Raw genomic sequence first — 26,554 nt, forward strand, 5'->3', positions numbered from 1 at the left:
ATGGTGCCCTGCTGTGGTTGGCGCTGTCTTTGGCGCCACAAGATCAGCACGGTGATCTACATGACCAACCTCTAAAACGTGCCGGCCCTACCTCCACTCATCATCCTCATCATCAGCAAAACAGATTTTTTTTTTTTTTGGTCAACCTCCACATCACCTGCGTCAGCGCTCATGTTTCGTTGGAGTGTGCTACCCCATCAGTGCAGTGCGCTTCGGACAAAACAAAAATACTGGCAGAGATTTGGGTTTGCGCGTGTGTGTGTGTGTGTGTGTGTATGTGATCGACAACATGCTTTGACAGGACGAACTCGTCCAATTTCATGTTTACTTTCCCTGTGGGCTGCTCTTAGTGGGCTTTCTGATCCCGGCGTCACCCGTTACCTACTGCTCAATGATAAAGTTGTTGGGCCTCGGACAGAATCACCGATGCCAGGACAGCGCATAGATGTGTAGTTCATCTCTACTGTAGGCCTATGTGGTGAGTTTTGTGCCATATCACTGCTCCAGCGGTCTACTCGTTTGCGAAGATAAAGATGCCAGGAAACGCTCATCTGGAAAACGTGCCCGTCATTCTCTTCAAAGTTTTACTGCTGCGTAAATCCTCCACTTTAGTGTTGGGAGGAAGAGAGTGGAGCCCGGCGTGTGTTTGGAGGGTGTAAACAGCACTAAGAGGTCCGGAAGATAGAGAGCATCCATCAAAAGCTTCTATCGTCTTTAAGATAATATCATTTGTCACTTGGCAGTAATAAAAAGAAATCGGTCGACAAACTGTTCATAACTATTCGTTTATAAAAAAAAATAATAATGTGTATTTGCCAATATTCAACGCGAAAAAAAAAACCTCTACTTTTGTAACTTTTTAAAATAACTTATTCTAATAACTTGCTGTAACCTACAAAACCTTGAGGTTAAGCAAAAGTAATGAAATGATACTGAAAACACTTGACTGCTTTAGGGGATTATTAAAAAGCAGGGATACTAAGCGGTGACGTGAAATATTTGAGGGAATTGCTGCCCTCTGTCGTTTACAGCGGGTTGTTTCTCTAAAACAGACCCTGAGACAGTATTCAGGCACCATCATTTGAGAACACTTCTGTGGGCAATTGATGACAAATGGGTAGAGCAGCGGCCTGGGAGCTGAGAGCAGAGAGGAAGAGACAGATTAAATGAAAAGGGGAAAAAAAAAAAAGACCACAATGGAAGTAGCAGCAGTGAAGAAGTAACACCTACTTAAAAAAAAAAAAAAAAAAAAAAACGTCAGTGTTGAGATTTGAAGCTAAATGAATAAACAAACGGATTTATTCTTTACAAAGTGGTGTGTTTTTGAGTATGTGTTTGCATACCCGTGTGCCCAGCCTGGAGAGGTACCGGTTGCGCAAGCCAAAAGCAGACATGGGTGCCAGGCTAGCAAACTCACCCTTTGTCAGCTTACTGTGCCACCTTTTACACCTGCAGGGATAATAATGTGGCCCCTTTGAACATCTATACAGCCAACACTAACATGAGCACAATTATGCAAATAATAAGAATGAGATTCATCACCGGGAGGAAATAATTTACCATCAAAGGACTTGATAAAAAAAAAAAAAAAAAAATTACTGCTACTCACAAAAAGGAGAATTCAAATAGTTTAAAAAAAAAAAAAAAAATCTGGTTTAATAGTTCCTGGTATGAAATTTGGTTTTAATCTTTAGTGACTTTTTCTATGTCACATATTCATCAGTGGAGCTTCTGTAATTTTTCAATTACATGTTCTTGTACACAGATCAATGACAGTGAGCACCTCATAGTTTAACACAAATATTCTCAAATACACAAAGACTAAACTGTTGTCATGACAGCATAGTGCAAATGAATGACAGGTGAGGAAAGCAGCATGTTTCAGACCGTTTTAAATGTGCAATCAACACATTTGAACTTCATGATACTGACCGTCTTCCAACATGGGTTTAATATTTTGTTAAGAATTTGTTTGGGCCTCATTTTCCCAACTGAGGTAGTGAATGTTAATCATCCTCAGCGTGCGACCCTGATATCAGCGCAGGAAGACAAATCTCTTTCCACTACTGGAATGAATAGCGTTAAGCAGAGTGCATGAATTTTTTTTTTTGAAATCGTTCAGACGAGGCAAGCAATAATTTGGGATAGTGCTTATACATCAAGTTAATTACCTGAGCTTGATAAACGAGCAAAACACCATCTATAAAACATTATTTAAATGTGGAACCGATTCTTTAAAAGGTCCCATTATTGAAAACGTTCGTAAAAAGTTGTAGCTGTGAATATCGTTTCACAGCTAAATTCATTAGAAAGTGTGGCTTCATATTATTTTAATCTATACAGTAATGTTCCATTTGATGATACGACAAAAAAAAAAAAAAAAAAAACTTTTATGAAGCTTGCAAATCCGCAAAGAGCAGATACAGAAATAAAGAAATAAAAGGACTGAGCAATAAAGATTTAAATTAAATTAAAGCAGTTTTGGACATTATCTTCTTTAAAAAGGTCAATGACGCATATGATTAAAATTCAATATGAACCCACTATGCCTAAGGAGAGTCCAGTAAGGAAGATTTTGGTTAGCAATTATTGTCAATTGCTGACAAATGATATGTACATTCAAGAGTTGCTGAGTGGTCTGCAATATGGCAAGTAACAGAGTCCTGCTGAAAACAATCTGTAAATGAAACTTATAAATCATTAAACAGGATAATAAAAACAGCCATAAAGTTACCCCCCATATACATATAAAACAGGTGAATTAATTAAGAGTCTTATATTATGAGTACACAATAAAATCAAGGACTATCTATCAGGTATAGAGGCACCTTCCTGGATACAAGTCTCATCTTCTCATGAACAATTCAGACATTTACAATGTTTCAAAACACTTTTCGAGCATCTTAACTTCCTACTGTAACTGAAGAAATATCATGCTGTAGTTTGACACACAGGAGTGAGTAGTGAGAGGATATAAAGTCAGTATGAGGAGTCAGAGACTAACTGTGGAGTCCAAACTGGGATTTGTCATTTGTCAGTGTCCCGATTCAGATCCAATGACTTGTTTATTCAGGGTTATATAGGCCAATGGCGAACAGTCAGATGACATCACTGGGTGGATCAGAACCGCAGTCCCGCCCTGTGGCAGTAGAGTGAGAGCTCTGGGGTGGACAGTGCCGCCTGCTGGCTTTGAAGCCCAGGACCATGTGTGTTCGCTCATCCTCATCTGGAAAATATCAATTAAAGCATGGACCCGAAAATATTAGTTTTCTGCAAAAATCCACATTTAACATAGAACAAATGACAGACGTGATACTTGATCTGGAGAAAGAAACAAGAGAAAGACAGGAACAGATGAAACCTCCCCTCCAACTACTCGTGACTCATCTCGTGCAAAGAACGAGTACTGAAAGTCCTAACCACAGAGAACGTCTTTTAATGCTGCTAACTAAACCAACCACACATGCTGTTTTTTTTTTTTACATGCACCAGTCACTATATATGAAACCTACCCTTATCTCCTCAACCATGTGAAAACCGTTTCCTCCATCATGTTGCTTTAAAGAAGTCGTCTTTCAATTTCTCATGCTTGTCTGTGTTATTGTCAGTATTAACAGATATCATTAGATTCAACTATGAAAAAAGAACACCGCCTAAGAAGGAATGTAAATTCTTTAAGAAAGGTAGTGAAGTACAGCATGTACAGCTTCCTCTCGTCGTCTCTCTTCACCTGCCGATACCGTTTCCTTTGACACGTGCAACATATACACGTGCTACAAGTGGTTTGAAACAACGCAGGAAAAAAACGTTCCACGAGAGGCAATCAATGACGTTAACAACTGTTGTCATACATGCATACGAGGTTGATGAACAGACAGTTTGACGACACGTATTTGCCTATAAAGTGCTTCAACCCGTTGCTTCCTGGTTTCATCATCTGTTGTTCAGCGTAATGTATAAAGTAGATGTAATGACATATTTGTAGAAACTGTTTTTGCCCAAAGATGTTATTGATTGAAAAGCCACATTTAAATTATCAATAAAATACCGTGACCAGATACTGTCTCTTTTTTGTAATCAACCAGGAACAAAGTTTTAGCATGTGCATACTCCCCCCCTATAAAAAGGAACGATTTTTGTTTATATTCTATTTTGAATTTTGGCTTTGGTCAAACCTTGTTGTTTGGAGTTTTTTTTTTTCCTTTTTAAAATTTGAAGACTTTAAAATAAATGAATTTCAAACAAAATAACACTGATAATTAATACTAGCAGACCATATGCAAGTTTGCTGTGACAACCACTCAAGAACAAATAAAACTTAGCGTGAATCATCACCTCTTTACACTCATGAACTTTATAAATTATTATCTATTTTAATTGTGTTAAATCCAGAGGTTGTAGATGTGCAGTAATATAATTGAAGCATGAATCTTTAATTCTTCAAGTGAGTCACGGCTGGCGGGTAACATACGATTAATAAAACATGCACGAAAACATAACTTGAGTCCCTTAATGATTAAAAGCATGCCGAGTTTGTTGAATCATTTATATTTATCTCACTGGACACTAGTTACTTCAGTAGATTTGTATTAAACTGACTGCAAAAAGTTCAGCTAAAGACACATCCAGAATAAATTTGCGCAAGAGCTCCTCCAGGGCTCTTGTGTCATCCTATCCACAACATGTCGATGCCACTTGATTATATGAGGGAGGTGTTCGATATGTTTCTGAGATGTGTAATTATTAGCAAGTGGGTGGGAAAGCAGTGAGGGAGGGTGAGGGGTCAGAGATACTCACTCTGCCTCTGAAGTGGCTTCTTTCTGGAGTTTGGCTCTGGCTGCCGCTGACCTGTTCAATTCTCCTCCTGGAGCGAGAGGGGAGATGGAGAGATTAGGAGGTGCGAGTCTGGTGGTAGGAAGAGGAATGTGCTGAAGATCGGCAGGGTGACGAGATGTCATTTGAGAAGACGATGTCAGAAAATGAGCCTACGTGGAGGGGAAGGAGGGCGCAGAAAGGAGTGTGAGAAGTGAAGCAGTGGGAGCGTTCAAGGCTCCCGTTTTGTCTTACCCCTGAGATAATCCACAAAGTATAGCATCACCACTGCCATCAGTGCAACTGCAAGACAACCAATGTGGAAAATCACTGACAGTGTCAATCTAAAGTGTCTGACTGGACTTTGAGAAAATACTTTCACAGAGGAAAAGACAGAAAACACTGACTGCAAATGCAGATGCAAAAGAACACTTCCAAAACCAGGTATCCTCTGGTGTCGAGGATGGACCCCGCTGCAATGGCAATGACGGCGAGTCCCAGGTTCTGGATCGACTGCATGCTGGTGGACAAAGACAGACGATCAGCATCAGTGTCAATGGAGAGAAAAAAAATAAAATAATTATCTGTTGGTGGATTTCCTAATTAGCAGAATATGATTGATGTAAGTCATAATGGAGGTAAATAAGGGTACATACAAGCCGTAGGCTGTCCCCAGTTGATGCTCAGGCACCACGAAGGCCACCATGGGCCACAGCGCACAGGCCAGTAAGGAGTACGAGACACCGAGGAGGGACTGAAAGACAAGCAGGTACACATATGCCCTCACATTACTTCACATGTTCCATTGCTTTTCCTTAAGTTCTCTAGTAAGATGTGATACCAACACAGCTTGTGTATTGTATGAATACTTATGTCCACCAATCATAATTTAGCTGAATTCATCAGAATCACAATCTGATGCCAGTTGGTGGGTTGTTTGGCCACAGACCCACACAGTCCGTATGGAGGAGATCAGCGGTGTAAATTATATATTTAGTCATGCAAATTTTATGTTTTAGCAAAATACTGCAGATCTGAAGCCAGGTTTTTGAGGGCTTTGAACCAAACTCTGTTTTCTACTGCATATTCAACTCCAAATGCGATCTAGTGATCCAGGTGACTTAGCCACACTCAGCTTTTTCAACAAATACAATCAGTGTTTTACTTTCTTTAAATGCCATTGTCTGTTATTCCTGCCAACAAATCCAGATCACTTTGTGTTTCACTGACCAACTGCTGTGACTCACAGTTCCTCCATGTAGCATGTCCAACATTAACATGACACATTCATAACATTTTCAAACAACACAAACCAATTCATCCTACACATGTTCTATGAATGCACAAGACAATTTGTTTGCTCCAGTAAAGTGCCAAAGGATGCCAGGGGCAGGTGTTACCATGGCGATCCACGGGTTCCAGAAGGTGAAGGCCAGCATTATGTGAGCGGCGAGCGTTGCAACGACGGCCGTCATTACCCAAATCACATTCCTCCCTGTCTTATCAACCATAAAGCCCAGAACTGGAGACGCAGGAGCTGAGATGATGTACACAATACTGGGAAAGACAGAGAACAACATGAAAGCGCCATGCAAAAGAGATGTGCAGTGATTATAAATCATTTCAAGAAAAAAAAAAAATCCATTTCTGATAAAAGATACAATAGCACAAGATCTCCACAATCAGAATCTATTAAAATTTGAATGCTATTCTGTAGTTTCGAGGGCAAAGCCAAGCTGCAAAAATCTGTTTATATGTGTGATTAGAATTACAATCTATACGTGTTACTATGTAAACAGCTTCAGGTGGTCAAACAATCCACAGCTTTTAAACTGATCCATTGGAATACAAATGAGGCACCCCCCCCCCCCCCCAAAAAAAAAAAAAAAAAAAAAAAAAAAAAACCTGCCACATACATCAACAACAGTAGATCAGAATATTGTTCGTCTTGAGATAGCCTGGTCTGAATGGCTCATTACACATGACCTGACTTACCTGTTGACAGCTCTGGCTTCAGCTGGGGAGAAGTTGAATTTTTCAATGAAGAACACCCTGCAAATGAAAAGACAAGACGATGTCTTCCATATTCTGTTTTCTGTCCACATTTTCTGTACATCAGGGGGTTTTAAATTAGACGTGTTTCTTCAGGAGGGGCAGGGGTCCCAGTTGAAGGGGAAACACTGGATTCTTTTCTGTTAAATCTTATATCAGAACACTTATTTGAGACTTTTCAAACCAGTTTGACCAGACAAGGTTGTGGCACTGCAATAGGCATTTAGGGAACAACTGTGTAATTATAGATACAGAAAATACCCCCACCACTTCCATTGAAAACATAAAGGAATGCACATGATATTGAATTTAAGCTGTTGTGATACAAAATATGCGTGTTGAGTATCAATTTGCTATTGTTCATATAAAAGCAGCCTATTCAGCTTTTAGAGGAAAAAAAAAAAAAAAAAGGTTGGAGCCCCAGCTGTACATACTGTAGCAGCTGTTTGCTCTGAAAGCACTGACCCCCTGCAGAAAGCTTAGCTGTTTAAGTGATTTTCTTTTCAGTGAAGGAAATCCAGAATGTGACAGCTGCAAAAGTTTTCTTTCACGGCAAATCCATTTGTCAACCCTTTTTAAATGTTGTACTCCCTCTCCCACTCCCACTCTTTATGGTTTGATCACAACACAACACTGTGAGGTTGCACAAACTCAGATAAAGGTATTGTACTAAATTCAAGAGCGCTACTCCATTCATTTTCACAACACACACTTTAAGGACAAATGCAGCTTGTTTACAACGTGACTTCCATTTTTTTCTTCGTTCAAGGTTAAGTGACCATTGAGATATTTTTATCAGGCACAATACCCATTGTGCTGGTACTGCTTTTCAGCGTATTAAGAATGAAAGCTCTTATGGTCAAAATAAGTACACAAATGATTAAATCATCTTTCAGTTTATTCTAGTGGAATAATGTTCCACTTGTAAAAGAATTGGACATACTGTATCTGATGGTAATGGTGCCACTAGAAGTCGCCAGAGGTGAATTGGTTTTGTATGGGAATACAAAGCCTTAGAGAGCTTATTCTGATCCTTAGAGGTTGATTGTTGGTGCAGAACTATCAAAAACACACCGGTTAGCAAACCCTTTGCAGAGGCTGACATGCACCTTTGTTACCATGGGTAACATGTTACCATGAGCTTGGGTACCTCAGTTTATTTTGAGTAAAACCCCCAAACACTCGAGCACCAATTACAGTAAGTATGACTCAACAGCCTACAATAGCGCCTAACAAATGCATGCATTACTCCTGTTTGGATCAAGTTGGAAATTGCCAGCTGTGTTAAGAAGCTTTCTTAACCCTTTTCTAAACCTACATATGATGAATTTAAAAAAAAAAAAAAAAAAAAAAAAAATTTAAGATTCACATTTTCAGCAGGAATCACTGGGCTTATGACTGTGTAACTGAGTGGAAGTCAGAGCTGGCTCTCGTCGTATTGTGAGATTTGATGGCGTTAGAAAATATCTTAAAAATGCTTTTTGCTTCAATAATAAACTAAAACACCAAAAAAAAAAAAAAAAAAAAACTTCTCTAGAACTGAACTAATTGACCAAGTATATAAGTATATTTACAATAACTAAAATGTGCCATTTAAAATATTGCATTGGAATGGGCTGGTGATGAATGTAGTGTTTCCTGTATTTTACAAGAACTACAGGGAGCACAGATAAGACAATGTTCTCACTGTATTACTTAAGTGAAATCAAGACATGTGAAAATCACTGGAGGAAAGTTTGTTTTTGTGTTTGTGTGTGTGTGTGTGTGTGTGAGAGAGAGAGAGATTAACAACGGATGCAATACTCACTGCCCCAGTCCAATAAAGGGGAAAATGGCGACATAGTAACCCACACAAATGAGGAAGATGAGCCACAGGGTGAGAGGGAAATCTTTAACATCTGTCAGCTTGATCACCTCTCCTAATAAGCAGGGTGAGAACACATGCAGATCTGTTTGCTTTTGACAGCTAAAAGACATGAAAGTGATGACGTCTCTGAAAGGTCAAGCCGAAATGTCAATTCTAAGTAGCAACAAACCACTCCATAGTCCACATAAAACATTATCTTAGAATACATTACCTGTTTTTTCTTGTTCCTTATTGAGGATCCTCTCTGCTCTTTTGTCAAGGAATCCCAACACCAAGGCACACATTAGTGAAAACAAGCAGGTCACAGCAGCTAAGGAGAGAGAAAGTAAAATTAATGTAAATACAAAGGATACGTACATTTTTTTTTATTTTTACGGTAGTTACAGTATTATAAGATTATCCCAGCGTCTAGACCAGCATGCCTGCCAATGAATGAGTCACTCCCGGACTAATTTATCTCTAATGATCAGATTCAAGTTTAACAAACAGTAGCAGTGAAACCAGACAATAAAAGACAACACACAACTGCAAAGTGTGCCAAAGTAGAAGCACTTTTACATCACTTAAGAGCTGGAGAACAACAACAAGAACCGACATGTCTTCCAAGTCCCACGTTTCGTTGAAAGCAGTCAGTAGCACTCTCAGTTCTCTATACCACTTCCCTCTGATGGTTGTGTTATCTGATATGATCAGTTGCAGACAAAGGCTCTACTATCCTGAGCACAGACAGAGATAAATAACTTGTAACCCGAATCACAGTTTAACACTTGGCAATTTAAAGTTTTGTCTCCCCGGGTGAAGCAACGATTTCAATCCCAAGTGTAGCATTTACCTATCATGAGTGATACGCCTAGTGCAGTGTGTCCAGGAGAGCCGACAGCTTTTACAACTTCACTATACACCGATCCCATGATGTTCATGTTCACCGTGCTGCCCTTTAGACGAGAGGAGAGGAGGATGAATGGACTTCAGGCTGAAATTTCGTAACGTAGCATCATTCCCTCATGACCACTTTAAAAAAAATGTTTTTTACAGCATGTATAGCTTTATGTTCTGTTGGCTGTGTTCTTACCAGTCGAGCCATGCTCAGCTGAAGGCCGAACACCAGGTTGAGCTCCTTGCCTTTGAACCAGTTGACTGCATATGTGTTTTGGGCCACAGCCAAGGACTCTCCTCCAATACTAGCCAAGAAAAGAAACCAGGGAAAAGGTAAAAAAAACCAACCAAAAAACACAGGTCTAATGTAAGGCTTTGTGTTGGTTAGTCGTGTCTGAAACTTACCCAAATACAAAACGTCCAAGTTCCATCAGCCAGAAATGATTTACTATAGCTCCGGTAGCAAATATCACCTGTGTAGAGGCGGGAAAGTTACAATACCCGCATGAAGAGTCTAAATACCAGTTTTTCCTGTGTTTTTAATCCTATTCACCACAACGAGATTTCAAATTAGACCTACCTGTCCAACACAGACGAAGACGGAGAAGATGATGGTGCCCAGCCTGTAAAGAAAACAAAGGAAAAGGCGCATAAGCTAAACAACACTTTCACATTAATGTGACTTCTTGGTCTTCTTTGTACCTGATGCCAAAGACCCTGTCGAGCAGAAATCCCCCAAAGAAGCAGAGAACCACATTAGGCCAGGAGTACCAGGCGTACAGCTGCATGAAGGTTTCAGTGTTCAGCTTCAGATCCTGGGAGAGTCAGGGAAGGAAAAACACACGACTCCTGACTGTCATTTCAACTACTTTTGACTGTTCTGGTTTGATTATTATGCAGATTGTACTCTTTGCATAGATGATTCCCTCACTGGGGTCCAAATGAATTCTTGCATTTGTGGTATAAAGCCCTGGTGTACGATTTTACATTTAGAGAGAGAGAGAAAATTACCTGGATGAGTTGAGTTTGGAGAGCAGCTGGATTGTCATAACAGAAGTAGCTTCCTGGAACAGAGTACCAGCATTAACAGTGAGACACTGCATTTCCTCAACCTCACACGAACCACGTCAGACAACGACGCTACCAGCTTTCTTGAAACTAAATATCACTTGAATTAGTCCCAAAGCTCCACAATAATTCCTCGGGACGCTCGATGCTGCTCACCGAATCCCAGGAAGCACATGAAAACCAGGATAACCACGCGGTGCAGGAGGTGGCCGGGATCGCAGATGGCGGCCATCGGTCTGCCGGGTCCTCTGGGGGTCTGCCGGCCGGTGAACGACCCGTCCTCCTCCTCTCCCAGCAGGCTCGACCGGTCATCATACGCCGCCATGTTCGGTTTTTTATTTATTTTTTTAGATTTGCTTGGAGAAAAAAAGTTGACGGCAAACAGGAAGACGTGCACGGATCATATGACCCGGCCGGCATGTCACGTGGGGTAATTGTGGCGCGTGACTATTCGGGAGGCGCCACGGGAGCGCGCGAAGTAAATATCAGGAGTACACGTACTGTGAACAAACGCTACTTGGTCAGCAGTGACGATAGGAGACGTTTTGGAGACGTACATTATTATCATTTACTGATAAAGTTAAATGATAATTATTAGTAAATGATACATGATAAACAGCAGGTCCTGGGACTGTGCGGTGTGTGGGACACATGATCTCCGCTAAAATAAGAGTTAATCTCTCTGCTTGATCTTCAATCATAAAGAAACGGAGTCATTGCGCCATAAAACCACATCTTTACTGGTATCGTTCACTGTTGGCCCGCGTTTGCTCGTCGCTGTGATCATGCAGCTATCTTAACTGTTTAACCGAGGTGGCTTGCTGCGGTGAACAAACCATGTCTCTGACTTTGTTTCATGCTGGCAACAAAAGCAGATCGGAATTTGCTGCGAAGCGGCCTGGTATGACCTACTTTTACTGTCAGTATTATTTAAAATATTTCAAAACAGATCAATAGTGAGGACACCTCTACCCATAGAGGTCCAAAAAAAAAAAAAAGACTTCCCCTGTGTGACTCAGGCTTACCTGTTTGTTACAAATGCATTAAACAGACTTCATTTGTCTGATAATGAGCAGTGTTGTCATTAACTTCATGGTCAGTAGTTCAACTGTGACATAGGCAAATACATACAGCAGCTGTATACAGTATTATGCAACATACTGGCCATTAATACTATTTCTTATAATGAACTGGCAAATAACTTTAGTGAAATTGTTTAAACTGATCATATGAATCATATATTGTGCTCTGATTTATTTCAGTCACACAATAACCTTTAACAATGCACCCCTCTTTGGATTTGTGCTGGTTCCTGCTCCCGCCTCCATTCATTCCCTCTCTTGTCAGATCCATAGTTATTTGTTTGTTTAGATTGTAAAGTAGTTATTTCACAACTATTTAAAAAAAAAAAAAATTATTGCTGGGCTAGATATCAAATATTAAACCTCTTATACAATGGGACAAAGAACCCAATAGTCCAAAGGAAATTGTCAAATTTAGAAAGCTGTTAAGACTCCTATTTTTCTTCTCAGGAGATGGGAAGATCGAAGAGCCAAATATTATTGGACTGAAAGATGATTGCCATTGGATGGTGAAATTCTCCTGCTGTCTCTACATGTGTAAGAAGGTATGTCAACACAACACCTCTATTGACCTACCTATTTTTTGTTATTTCATTTCAAGTTTTATTTTTCAAATTCTGGTCACTGTTTCTTGCAATGTCAAACTCAACTCAAAGGTTCTGGCAATGATCTGTTCACACATCCCTCTTTACATTTCTCAAAACTGAGAACACACATCAACAAATGACAAGACAATATCTACTCTAGACAGATTCAAAAATTGGAACAATTACCTGAATCAATATTTAAGCTCAATTAACTTGACTACGATTATGAAAAACTAACAACAAATTCTGAGTTTTACTTTGTTGATCTCGAACCAGATTTTAAAAAATATATATAAATTAAAAAAATACAGGTTTTCATTCCGTGTTACAGAACAATAAGCACATGACAAAGTAAAAACAGGACTAAGTAAAATAGCATAACTAAAAGCAAACAAGTCTCCACTGTCCCTCTGCTCTGTCTATCTACCATTTATTGTATTAACACAAGTAACCTTTGGAGAGTCTAATTTTGCTCAAGCTCTGTCAATGCCATTGCTGAAGGTTGTATACTGTATGTTTAAAAATGTGGAACAGTAACTACTGATGCAGCAACTAGAGAGGAAGTTAAAAGAGAAAATACTGTGGTCTGACCCAAATGAGTTATGGCCTCCTTCTCAGGGGGTCTTTGCCTCGTATTGGCCAAAATAGGTTGTTGTGGATTTTTAGGACATGTCCTTAATCTGTATGATATTAAACTTGATCAAATGTAGCACTCTCGTAACATTGTATTGTAAATTCTCCCTCTGAGCTAATTTTGTTGCTTTTAGTTTATTTATTCATGTTTGCTTCCTGGGAGATTTTGTTATCATGAGACAAGATTAATCCCACACTTCTGGATTTTGCCTATTTGAATGTTAAAGTTAAGGCCTACTATGTTCTTCCCTGTTACTGACTTCGAGCTCTGTTTGTGTGTTACGTTATTTGAACTGCATGTGTTGGTTTGTTTTTACCTTTCCGGCATTACAATTTGTGGCTGTCATTCCCCTGTTTTCACACGCTCACACACTAACGGAGTTGGAAAGGTGCTCACCCGATTTAATAACTTGCGGCTTGGTGTTGAGGCAAAGGGGAACGTACCGTGCTATTAATTGACAGCCTGCTCTACCGCCTGAGCCACTGTCACACACTAAAATGATCTTTATCAGTCTAAAATCTAAGATGTACATCCGTCTTAAGGAGAGAGAGAGAGAGAGAGAGAGAGAGAGAGAGGGCTCCAGTTTATCAAGTGGAAGTTTGAACAATTGAAAAATGTGAGAGCTACTTTTTTGACCCACAGCTTAAGTCTGAAGCTCTAATAGCCTCTCGAGGACATGAAACATTCATAAACTTGCTGATTGGCATCACTGACGTGTCGACATGACAGGTTGTCTGACATGCAGGCTGTACCTCCACGCAGCCAGAAACGGTCAGTCCCTGCTTCTACCTGCCCTCTTGTTATGAAGCTCTTTTTTTTTGTCCCCAACTTGTGTCAGTGCAAGTGGCTCGGCTACACTATCTCCGGGGTTTATTTAATTTACATGAATGTCATTTAGAATTTCTCATAATTCAGTACTGCGGGGTCATCTGTCACAGGATTTAATCTGAGGGTGACAAACGGTCCTTCCCCTGGCTGCAGTCGCTGCTCTGACCGCTCTGTAGCTCATTAATTTCCTGGCCAAATATCAGCCTCTGTCTAACGGACAGAGGGTGGGATGAAGAAAGATCATATTTCATTATTATATTAATCAAGCCCACATGCAGGCGTGATTATAAATCATGTGGGAAGTGACATTAATCCTGCAGAACCAGTTTGTGAATGTCCTGAAACCCGGTTGCGGTGCTAGAAAAAGTCCAGTTCTATATTTTTCCTCTTTTCTTGTTCAATTCCAAAGTTAACCAGACGCTGCAGTGTTATTGCAAAAGGCTACACGCTGCACTTGCAGAGGCTTGCAGCTTTGCTGTGTGGTTTTCAATTTGGTTTGCATTTAGTTTTATCAAACATCTGATCTCCAACAGAGCGATATGAATAGGCAGCTCTGGTTAGTGCATTGCTCAGTAATTATCAAAATACCCTTAGATACTGATCGCCACTATAATAAATACATAAAAAAAGACAATGCACATAATCATCTTTCATTGAGTTTAACAAGTTTTATATTTACAAACTTGAAATACACATGTACCACTTTATTAACACAAATGCAGTGAATAAGTAGCAGTTCATGGTAATAAAGTGCATGGGGAAGTGAAAAGAATGCATGTGTTGTTGCTGTCTCTTCCCATTTTACTTTCTGATTCTCCAGTTTTCCCACATACATATTCTGCTTATTAGTTGACTCTGTTCTTTCTGTTTCAATGTAGTTCAGGTCAAACATGACCCAAGTCCCTTTTTCTAGAGTCTGTTTCTCGTCAGTTCAGTAACAGCTCATCAAGAAGAGAGAAGTTGTGTTTCATCGTCTTTACAGTATATCATAGGACATTTCTTTCTTTCTTTTTCGGTGTCATATGACAGCTCGAAGAAACTGCAACCCTCACAGGAAGTCTGCTACCAGCAATAATCTACTAGACATCACTCAATGTCTTGTGAAGGATGTTAATCATTTTCACTGCTCACCACAAGGAATGCCCCCCTCCCCCACCGTCCCTTTATGTTTTTGATTCGTGTTTCACCCCCTCAATCTAATCTGGAACCTCATTCATATTTAAATACTTTTGGACTGTGGCTTACTCTGAGTTGACCCAATAATGACACGCATTAAAGTGAATACTTTTCGATTGCAGTATGAAAAATATATATTTTTATTGATATTGTTATTGGTATTTAAATTGCTGGGAGCAGTGTCTGTTGCAGTCGTTGGCTCTCCGCTGTGGTCATTGGAATATTTATGCTGCCAAGATGTTGACTCTTCAGCCCAAGGTTTGCAAAGGGAAAGTGCAGTTAGAACGAGATTAGAGAGAAGGAAGTAAAACAAATGATAGTAAGCACAATGAAGGAAACGTGTTGGATGACTCGGCGAACACAGTGAAAAAGTGTTTGGTTAGTGCTGTGTCAAAAACAGTAATCATTGCTGACACTAAACCTTGACCACGGCCACATGTTACAGAACATTGTCCATTCATCAGATTTTGATAACCTGGCCTTCATTTTTAGATCTTTTTACAACCTTTTTCGTCAAGATAAATTGCTATTTACAAGTAGAACAGGTATTCTTTCAGGCAGTGTCTCGTCTCTCCTCGACTTTTACATTTATTAATTTTGTCCCATTGCGCATTATCAGCTTTGTTGTGGCATGCCATTATATGACAGTCTGTTATTGTGGTCTATTTGTGACATCTCCAGTTGACTTGATGTTGCCATCTGAGATTCCTTGATACCTTTGTTGAGTGGCTTTCGGCAGATCGTGGCTGTCAGCCTTTTCCTGAACATTTTGCACAGGAACAAGTAAATTAGCGGGTCAAGGCAAACATTAGTGGCTGACAGCCAAAGGGTGGTTTCCTTGGCAATGTAGAGTGCATTCTGTGCCTTGCAATGACTCGCCGTGCTGCGGGTCTGGGTCAGAGTGTAGGGAACCCGGGCAAAATGAAAGGGGGCAAAGCAGATGAAGAACACCCCCACCACCACAAAGACCTTTCCCTTTGTCCGCCGACTGGCTGCATGCGAGCTGCTCCTTGAGGTTTTGTATGACTCGTAGACCTTCTTGCTGATGAATGTGTAACAAACCACCATCAAAGCAAGCGTGCCCCAAAAAACCACCTGGAATTTCACAAGAACAAAACATGAAGAAAGACAGGAGCTTCTCGCAAGTTTTTCTCAGCAGTCACGGTTGAGTAATTAAAAGGCCATTTGTAGTATTAACTTTTTAGGAATTACACAATGAATAGTGTGCCGCAAATTTAAATCTGCTGATATAGCAGTGCAGATATAATATGAAATAGCCTCATTCACTATCTTATTGAGAGTTAGATGAAAAGCTTGATCTCACTCTCAAATGTAAGTATGGTATTGAGCTTATCATCTAAGTCAACAGAAATATGCTTTCGCTTATTATTATTGCTGATATTATTTTTTATTATCATTATATTCATATTTTTGATGAACTATGTTGATTGATATTGTTGGGATGACTATTGGTGCTTCCCAAAATATTTACACAGAGATTTTAGATAAATAATTATCAGTAATGTAGATACAATGACTAAGAACAGTCTGGTAAGTTCATACAAATGACATTACTATAATGCAGCCTTTCAAACCAAAAGAAAATCAACAAATATGCCTTATTATGATATTGCAATATCCAAAATGTAAGACAATATCTAGCTTCATATCACAAGATCGACATAAAAGCCACATATTTTCCAACCCTATTCTGAAAAGGTTAATCTATTATAGCTACCTGACAGAAGTAGTTGAATCCTTCATGCCACAACAGGCCCGCGCTGCTCTTCATGGAGGAGCACTTCAATCTGCCTTGAGAGACTGGCGGCGACTGGTCACTCAGAATCACGTTGGGTAGCGCTAAAGACAACATTACCACCCAAACAGCTGCGCTCAGCACCTGACCAACACGGACCCGCTGCAGGAGACACCTCCCAAAGGGCCTGACGATCTTCAGGTAGCGGTCCAAGCTAATGAGACCGAGCAGGAGGATGCTGATGTACATGGTGATGTAGAAGAGAACGGCAGAGTATCGGCAGTGGAAGGCACGTAGACGCCAGGAACCCACACCCGCATCGCTTAAGACTCTCAGAGGGATGGTCAGCGTCATCAGCAGGTCAGCCACCACCTGTTGTCGAAGGGTCACAAGTTTGGGATTTGTACGTGTTGTTGTTTGCCTGCTTGCTTTGACACCAAACTTTACCGAGCAAAAGACTAATGGCTCACCACATTTTTCAGAAAGACCACAAATGTTGAGGTGCTGGGGATGCTGAAGAAGATCCATGCAGCCAGGGAATTCAGTATCAGGGCGACTATAAAGAGGAGACTGTATAGACAGGGGAAAACCACCGCGGTTACACTGGTATCCCGACCACACTTGATGGAAGCGTTGGACAGCGTGTTGTTCATCTTCTGATCTCGCGTAGACCTTTGACGGGATCAGAGACAGAAAGAGGAAATGTGATAGAAACATCGTCAACTTATAAAGAAATTACGCAAAGAACGAACACTGTAATATGTCAAGTCCATAGTCAACACATATTTTACAATTTCAGCTTTTTGTCTGCTCTTATTATTTTATGGATCTTCTGAAATTTTCTCAAACAACTCTAGTTGAATTCTAAAAATGTTTGTTGTTGTGGTACATATGTTTATTCATTCGCGTAACTGGTGTTAAGAATCAAGTCTCAAGTCTGAAGGATCAGATATGTTCCTGTCTTTATATGAACACGTTAGGGCCACTTTCAGGAGCATACAAATCCATTTCTGTGTAATACAAACACTAATTACAGCATGACCACTACAAACAGTTAGTTCAGTGGCGTCACTGCCAGTTGAGCTGAACAGTCTAATTCCAGAGCAAGAACATACAGTTTTAGAGAAATCAAACAAACAATTATTGCACTTATTAATTCTGTACGCTCCTTCTGTTTGACAGTTTATCTGTCTGGTGTCCCTCACCACTTAGAATAACACTGAGGCCAGGAGCAGGTGCTATGGCAACTAAAGTATATAATACTTTCAAAAGTTGGTCTGTTATAGTTTGCATATTAATGTTAATTAGATCATTTGAAACTGTTGATACAAAAATTATATCTTTGTGCCTAGTTTTGAAATGTATTTCAAGATACTTGTAAAGCCAATAATTGAATCTTACCTTATTTTTGTGTCTTTATCGTCTGTGAGGCATGAGAGGAATAATGAGGAAAGCAATGAGAAAATACACTATTTCACAAAAATGAAGCGATGAAGTATCCAATTCCTCTTTTTTTTTTTTTTTACCTCTAGGAAGAAAATGAAACGAAAGACAAATCCAAATTTAAAGCCTCTTGGTGTTTCTTGAGCTTCTTGGATCAGTCAAGAAATGCTAGTTCTGACCTGAGGTTTGAGTCTCTATGTCTTTCTCAGTAATTCCACCCCCCCTACTCTCTCTCTCTCTCTCTCTCTCTCTCTCGCTCTTAAACTGTGTGTGTGTTTGATGCTCTTACAATGGGTGGCCTCTGGAGCTACTATGTGGATGTCTTGTCACAATCCCAATGAGTTTGCCAGTCTTCCTCCGGGTGAAAGACCCTTTCCTTCCTTGCTTCCTGTTCCAATTGTCTGCTGAGAGGCTTGTTCTGCTCCGTGCCAGTCCCTCTGCCTCCGTTAGCTTGCGTCAGCCTCAGTAGCTGTTGACAGGCAAACACCAGAGCCATAAACTATTTTTTTCACCCACATTCAGAGACCTCCTGCACCTGACTACTCCACCCACACTTTTCTGTATCTTTCACTTCTCGTTAGTCTTACCACCCATCAGAAGTGGTTTTAGTGGGCAAGATTCGCGTGCATGCTCCGCTTCTTATGACATGGTTTCTACAGTTTCTTTTATAACTGCAAAGTTTTCCATGACTGAACAAGCAAGTTTTTAAGTAATTTGTGCAAAATATAATTTTTAGATACTAATATATCTACATGTGCTGTGTTTTATTTTCAGTTGCATTTATAAAATAATAATTGATTGAACAGTCTCGTCCACTCATATGTGATCAAGTTTTGTTTTCACTGAGTTGTATTAACTTTTGTGCTTCCTTGATAAAAATAGTGCATTCTAAGAACATCGCATCATTACTTCCTGTGATTTTCAGATGTGTATGCAGAGACTGTAGGTTTGAGGTGACCACAACCTTGGTTTTAATTTCAAATGCGTCACACTGAAGGTCCAATATAATAATATAATATAATAATAATAATAATAATAATAATAATAATAATAATAATAATAATATAATATAAGTCTTCCTGAGCTACTTTGTTGAGAAAAAAGAACAGCTTTATGATACATGACCCTCTGATCTCATAATGTTTATCTCATCCATATTAACTGTATTTCCTATTAATAGTTTTAGAGCTATTTAGAGCCACACTGTGGCAAGACACAAAGCAATGATACAAACAAGCTGTCACAATTTAATTAAGTAAATAACAACATTTCAGCAAGTGAATGAAAAAAAAAATCAACATCAAATTCAGAGCCAATCAAGACAAATGCATATGGTGGTCAAAATTAACCCCGAGGTCTTCGGCCAGAAGGATGCAGCAACTGGGAATGATTCCCAATGAAGAGTAGCCAGACCTATGTATTCACACCGGGAATTTATGGACGCACAATACCATGCTATCTTTTCCAAGCATGTAGGAGAATCTAGGGTGTCCACTAAAAATCACTAAAACCATGAAAGTCCCTCTCAAGACCCAGTATTTTTTTTTATTTTTTTTTATTGCCCCTTTTGGGCTACTGTAGAAACATGGAAGTGCAACATGGTGCCCTCCGTGGAAGAGGACTCTCTCCCAATGTAAATACAAAAAGATCATTCTAAGGTAACAAGAATACAAAGTTTCACGCAATTATGAACTAATGACACACATAATTATAAACGATATATTCCATTTCTGCCAATAGATCCCCCTAAATCCTACACACTGAAGCTTTAAATGAGATGGAAACATTTTCCATCATCGACTTCAGTTTCTCTCTGAACTCTCGACACAAAAAGACATAGAGAAGTGGGTCCATGCAGATGTTTGTTGTGGCAAGAAAGAGGCTGAGTTCTTTTGCAAACTTGCCCGTTACTGTAGAGCAGGGGCTATCTGAAGAATAGTTGACTTGCTGAAAAGTGTACGGGATCCTGATGATGTGGTACGGTCCGAATAACACAAAAAAGACAATGAGAACCAGAAAAACACGTAGTTTGATTTTTTGCTTTCCCTGGCTGTTACTGCTGCCAGAGTTTCTGAAAGACTGGATAACTTTGTTTGTGATGCAAATGTAGCAAACCGTAATGACCACACTGATAAACCAGAATAAACCATTGAGAAAAATCACTGCGTGCTCATGGAATTCCAGTCCTGCAGGTCCTTTCAGCTGCATACAACTGTTGAGCTCTGTCATATTGCCGACTGACTTGTTACTTAAAATGATATTTGGTAAAGCTGTCCCTACAAACAGTATCACCCAGACTAAGCCTGATATCACTTTGCTAAAGGTCAGATTCTGACTGAACAGCTTGCTGCGGGGCATCATGATCTTAAAGAAACGGTCAAGACCGATAAGGCCCAACAGAGTGATACATGTGTACAATGTGTTGTAGAAGATGACACGGAAGAAACGGCACGACACTACGAATAACATTTCCGACGCACCTGGCAAGTCACTCGCAGCTTTGATTGACATGATGAAGGTCATTACAGTGTCAGCAGCCACTAGATTTTTCAGGTACACCACAAAGGTGGAGGTGGACTTAAGGTGCAGAGACACCCAGGCTGCCACACTGTTGAGCAACAAGGCAACTGGGAACATTAAAAAGTAGAGAGCTGGGACGATGTTTGGGTTGTAAGTTAGACTGTCGCACTCTGAGGCATCGTGAGATGTCCCGTTTGACGGTATCACTGCGCCTAAGGAAAAAGAAAAGACATTTTAGAACCCACAGTTCAGCTGTTTTTAAGAAAGATTTTTGCCTTATATGGCTGTACAGTCACGTAGTGTTTTATACATGCTTGTCCTACTGAATATGTGCTGGATTATTTGGACAATTTCTGATTTTACTTTTTTCACTTTTATGTGAAGAGTGTGACTTGTTTGAGTTCTTCACTCACTCTGCTGGGTAGTTAGAAAGGGTTGATCCATCCCTTCTTGCATTATCTCTCGCTTCTCAGACTCCAAGTTGTAGGCTATGCAAAGCAAAAGAAGCAGTGTATCGGTTGTTATATTGTTTGCTCCATAGCAGTTTGAATAAATATACCTTTATTAGTATTTTACAAAGGTATTTTACAGTTTTTCTGTGACACACAAATGCCATTTTCTAGTGCCTATATTCAATGTTTTATGTACAGTACTTCAGAGTTCCTCATTTTCTAACCCTAGCCAAAAAAGTAAATAAAGTAAATAGGCCTACATGCAACTGCAAATTCTCTATTAATAAGGGAATAAGAATGGCTTTCTTGTCATAAAACGGCAACTTATTTTCTTATTGACTTTGCAAAATAGTGTCGTTGAGGAAGTAACTAATTCAACCCATTAAACACATGGAAACACTACTGATAGAAAGATTAAGGAAAGATATTTATTTTCATGGAAAACATTGACTTCTTGTAGGAGAGTCTGTCTCGACCGAACTTTAAATAACAGAGCTCAGAACAAATTCTTTTCTATATATATATATATATATATATATATATATATATATATATATATATATATATAATGTTTCAAGAGAAGTTTTCAGAAGATGTTCAACAATTATTTGAGTGGCTATCATTGTTATCCCTGACAAATTAATCAGAAAACAAACACTACATTTGTATAAGATATATTTTGATAATAACTTACAGTTGCTGACTTGACTCGCTCTTGTCACACGCAAAGTCCCGAGATGGCAGTCTGTGACAATATACTGACCCGGTAGGTGTTTAAGAAACACTGTTGATTTTCCTAACAAGCAAATCAATGTTTCAGCTTTGAGAAAACCGGCAATTTATCAGGATGTATGCAAAAATAGGAAAAACGTCCTGGTCTTTGCAAAAGCAAAACAAGCATCATTGAGTACACAATGCACAATGTGAGGAGCGCTCAGAGCTGAGCTTGAATAGGTGAAGGCTAGGATTTAGAGTTCCCATGTTGTCTTTGGACTACACATGAGCGTCAGACATCACTATCTCTGTCTCACCTTTAAAATTATTATTTATAATTGTTTACAGACAAGAATAGTAAACTCTAACTTTTATGCAAATCGTCAGCCTTGTAAATGTTATGTAATAGATGTTCCTAACATCGACGTGCCATTAGCTCTGAGCATCATTTACAATACTAAATACACATCATTTCCCCTTTGTTATTGTTATTGTGATGTTTACTGCTGGCAGAAGAAATTACCTTTCCTTTGAAGGATATTTTATTATGAATTTATGTTTCTTTGATCAAAAAGCTAAACGGACAAATAGTTTTCTCCATTTCTGTGCAATGCATTTGTCATTGTCTCTTTAGGTTTATTTACATATAACTGACTGATTGATTGTTTGCATCAGTTATTCCAAGAAATGAAAAGGTGATTCTGCAGCAATTGGTACAGTGGCACCATCATGGTGGTATCTAAGACCTACAGCCTTCACTGGAACGTACTGTCTGCCAAAATAGAGGAAGTGCAATAGCTGTCAGGAAAATATATTGCTTATTGGCTGAAGTATTGTGCGATATAACTAAGTGGCCTCATTGGCTCATCTTAAAAAAAATTATTTCACTGCTTGTCACTGAGGAGGACCCTGTTGCATACAAATACTTTATTACTTAGAGAGTGATTCAAGTTAATGAAATCATTTAATGAGGCCATGAGAAACTCAACAGAAGCAAATCAAATAAATATATTTTTGATAACTGAGCACTTTGACAGGGACATTATTATATTTGAATAGATGATTAAGGACAACTGTTGTGGTTATGATTTATTTTGGCACATGAAATAATAGGCCAAATTTTTGTTCTCTTATGCAGCAGAGAAAAATTAGTTGAATTGAGTCCCTGTTTAAACTGTTTTATGATAGTTTACCGTCAATAACAACAATAATAATGATGAAGGGAATAATTTACAAATTATAAATAAAACGTTCCTCCTATATAGCTTTATTAGACTATTCTACTGTTATACTTTACACTTACACTACTTATGTTGAGACTGTCCGTGGTGACCCCGTCCCAGAAAAATATACCAATAGATGACATGAAACTAAACTTTACTGATATACGTCACTCAATAACTCATCTGTGCAGTACTACAACATAGTGTTAAGTCATGAAAACTTGAAAGAGAGGATGACATACATATATACAGACACACATTACATTGTGCATGCATCAAGGTACACTGCGTCAATACATAACCAATGCAATTCATTGAAACTTCACTCTGACTTTTGGATTCAAATGGTTGAACCTACTTTATTTAGGTTAGAATGATAATTTTGTATATCATATTTTCACAATTAAATTGATACAGTACTTATTAACTTTTTTTAAAATCATTTGTCTACTTTGTTTCCAATAGTGAACCATGAATTTCAGTAGATATTAATCTTCATTAGGTCACTAGAGGGCGGTACAACACAAACTGTAAAGACCAATCGTTACATAGAGACAGCTCAGCTTCTCTTGCTTCCTGATATATCTATATCTAGATTTCCATCAAACAAAACAACAACCTGATTTGTGACTAATTTAGACCCACTTAAATATCTCTTACTTCTTGAAAGTTATTCTAACCGCTAATAGTTTACTTTTTTCTACTGTGAATTCTCCTGTCTTTCACCAGAATATAACCCAACACAGATGCCTCGACCTCTCATCATTTCAACCAGTTTGTCTCTGTACTCTCTGCACAGGTAGATGCAGAGAAGAGGATCCAGGCAGACATTTGTGGTAGAGACCCAGACGGCTACATTCTGGATTATTTTCATCCATGTTTGAGTGCAGAGATCAGTTTCTAAGCTATCATTTAGCGCATAAGGAATGCGTATCAATTGCAGAGGCACAAAACACACAAAGAACACAAGAAGGATCAAGAAGATGCGCAGTTTGGTTTTCTTCTTTCCTTGGCTGTTGTTGCTCCCAGAGTTCCTGAAGGACTGCAGGACTTTCATGGTGATGCAGATGTAGCAGAACACAATCAGTGCACTGACAAGCCAGAAAAGAATATCCATACATAAAATGACATACTTGTGAAAAATCCTGCCCGCTGAACTTTTCAGGGACATACAGACATTTTCTGTTTCACTAGCAGGATTCTGGTCAGTTAGGAAGACAGTTGGGATTGCTGTACCACTAAATAACACAACCCAAACAACGGTGGACATCACTACACTGAACATCACGTTTTGTCCCAACACCTTTCCACATGGTCTGACAATTTTGAAGAAACGGTCTAGACTGATGAGACCCATCAATGCAATGTTTGTATATAAACAGCAGTAAAAAATCACATCAGTGTAGCGGCAGGTGACAGCACTCAACTCAACTGTTGCTCCAGGAAGCAAACTAGCTGCCTTTGGAGGGAGCATCAGTGTCATGAGGAGGTCAGCCGCCACTAGGTTTTTCAGATAAACTATGAAGGTAGAGGTGGACCGGAGGTGCAAAGACACCCAGGCTGCCACTCCATTGAGCAGTAATGCAATGGGGAACAACAAGAAGAAGAGGTATGAGACAGTCACATTTAAGGTCACAAGGCTGGGAGGGGTGCAGTCAGAGGAGGGGTGTGATGTGTTGTTGGACATCATCAGGGCCTGGAAAAAAAAAACATACAGGGATGAAGGACAGAAAAAGTCTAAGTTCTGCTCCACTAACAATTCAGGAACTGGTATACATCTATAATGCCAGATGAACACAAGTAGTGTAGTAGTTCTCTGGGCCCTGTAGACCAGACTAACCTGCCTAGTTTAATGCCAAAGCGTGTAATACAGCCAGTAGTCCATTAGAGGAGACCATGTCATGGAAAGTACATGCATGTATGACTAGCCTGTACAAAGAGTGATAAAATTCACGTAGGGTAGCAGCGTTAAAAAAAAAATGCTGCAATTCCATGCTTCAACGAATTTTGTTAAAAGACTAAAATGGTACATTGTAATAAAAATCTTGATGGAACGTTTTGTGATGCGAAGCATGTAAAGGCAAAGGGGTTTGACTGTAGTCACTCAGCTCGGGAGAGGACCAGGTTGGGGTCTGAAATGGTGGAATCAGCATATGTTAGGTACGTGTTTGAGACTGAGAATTACTATTGCTTTAAATATTTCCAGCATACCCAGTTGGACTTGATTTGCATTTGTCATTAGTTCCAAATAGCATTTGTTAATATGATTTGATTTTGAATGCTCGACCAGAGCATTTGAATGCACCCTGTTCGCTCAACTTACACTTTTGACACTGAATGATGGAAGTAATGCAATTGCTGGTTTTGTTTTCACCTTACTGAATATAAAAAAAACATCAAACTTGCATTATTTCATCAAATATAGACACAAAATATATTCCATATATATATATATTAATATATATGAAATATGTTCCATATATATTTTTTTTTTTTGTTTATATATATATATATATATAATTTGTTGTTGTTGTTGTTGTTGTTTATATATATTTTTATATATACATACACACAATCAACCAGATTTTAAGGACATCATGAGGTGCATAACATATATCAGTTGCTTTAAAGCTTCTGTCTATATTTGTCTTCTTTGAAAATATATTTCACTTGGATTTACATTATCAGTAAATTCACTATAAAGATTAGTAGTTCATGCAATGTTAGTATCCATTTACACAGTTCATTTTAGACTGGTGAGTATATACCAAGAAAATGGCCTGTGACAGTAATAACAACCTGGTAGTAAGGGAGTGAATTTAATGCCCCTGAACAATACAGTTTCATCTTAGCAGATATCAATGTAATACCATTTGGATTTTTCTATACAGAACATCCTCAAAGTACATCCATAGTTTATTGTGAATGGTTAAGATAGCTCTCCTCCTGCATGAATAGTTCACAACTTGTGGTTAAGACATTTTGTTACTGACCAAACCCAGATTCTTTTCATTGTCAGAGACATGCACAGAAACAGGTAAACCAAAGTTAAACCATGCTGATGTGTTCTTGAAGTTCTGATAATCACAGTCTATAAAGTCTTTACTTTAATAAGATTTCTTTTAGAAAGTTGTGAAAAATATTAAGCTACTCACCACCAAAAATCGTTTTCTCCTGAACTCTGCACTGTGCAACCTGGGAGATTAACACCATAAATTATAAGTGTCCGCCAGCCTCTTCAAACAGGGAGATGCAAATCTTAGAGGAATTCAAATGACATGAGTTGCAGTAAGCTTTATTTTTTTCAGGATTCAAAGAAGCAATTTCGGTCTTTAAACATCTAAAGGCTGCTTTGTTGCTTCTGTTAGGTTTACCAGCCCTCAGCCTGTATTTCCATTTACCAAATGTGCAGAAAGACTTTAAGACACCAAAAAAAAAAATCTGATTTGAAATACAAGTAAGAA

At 39.0% G+C, this 26,554-nt stretch overlaps 4 protein-coding genes across 5 annotated transcripts; all 4 read right to left on the reverse strand.

Moving 5' to 3' along the window:
• Positions 1–1,077: 1,077 nt before the first annotated feature.
• On the reverse strand, positions 1,078–11,086 carry mfsd1 (major facilitator superfamily domain containing 1). Of its 2 annotated transcripts, XM_069148233.1 has the most exons (17): positions 10,832–11,086; positions 10,619–10,671; positions 10,310–10,422; positions 10,188–10,230; positions 10,013–10,080; positions 9,804–9,912; positions 9,564–9,666; positions 8,943–9,041; positions 8,672–8,783; positions 6,808–6,864; positions 6,213–6,369; positions 5,469–5,566; positions 5,220–5,332; positions 5,068–5,115; positions 4,798–4,864; positions 1,344–1,449; positions 1,078–1,137 (listed from the first exon to the last, which is right to left on the reverse strand). In XM_069148233.1, exons 1-17 carry the CDS (start codon positions 10,998–11,000, stop codon positions 1,078–1,080), a joined length of 1,575 nt encoding a protein of 524 aa, XP_069004334.1. In that variant the 5' UTR covers positions 11,001–11,086. The 2 variants fall into 2 exon arrangements, with proteins under 2 accessions (XP_069004334.1, XP_069004333.1); XM_069148232.1 differs by lacking the exons at positions 1,078–1,137; positions 1,344–1,449 and adding an exon at positions 1,616–3,226.
• Positions 11,087–14,531: 3,445 nt separating this feature from the next.
• LOC138196940 (P2Y purinoceptor 13-like) lies at positions 14,532–18,630 on the reverse strand. The gene is made up of 4 exons (XM_069147330.1): positions 18,140–18,630; positions 17,209–17,410; positions 16,721–17,110; positions 14,532–16,077 (listed from the first exon to the last, which is right to left on the reverse strand). Exons 2-4 carry the CDS (start codon positions 17,389–17,391, stop codon positions 15,598–15,600), a joined length of 1,053 nt encoding a protein of 350 aa, XP_069003431.1. The 5' UTR covers positions 17,392–17,410; positions 18,140–18,630; the 3' UTR covers positions 14,532–15,597.
• Positions 18,631–19,927: 1,297 nt separating this feature from the next.
• Positions 19,928–21,145, reverse strand: LOC138197516 (P2Y purinoceptor 13-like). Its single transcript, XM_069148393.1, has 2 exons — positions 21,115–21,145; positions 19,928–20,913 (listed from the first exon to the last, which is right to left on the reverse strand). The coding sequence occupies exons 1-2, from the start codon at positions 21,143–21,145 to the stop codon at positions 19,928–19,930; spliced, it is 1,017 nt and encodes a 338-aa protein (XP_069004494.1).
• Positions 21,146–23,790: 2,645 nt separating this feature from the next.
• LOC138197517 (P2Y purinoceptor 13-like) lies at positions 23,791–24,777 on the reverse strand. Its single transcript, XM_069148394.1, has one exon. The coding sequence runs from the start codon at positions 24,775–24,777 to the stop codon at positions 23,791–23,793; it is 987 nt and encodes a 328-aa protein (XP_069004495.1).
• Between the last annotated feature and the right edge of the window lie 1,777 nt (positions 24,778–26,554).

The sequence above is a fragment of the Embiotoca jacksoni genome, unplaced genomic scaffold (assembly GCF_022577435.1).
Source record: "Embiotoca jacksoni isolate LCO1_2020_lvr unplaced genomic scaffold, fEmbJac1.0.p SCAF_14, whole genome shotgun sequence".
NCBI lineage: Eukaryota > Metazoa > Chordata > Actinopteri > Embiotocidae > Embiotoca > Embiotoca jacksoni.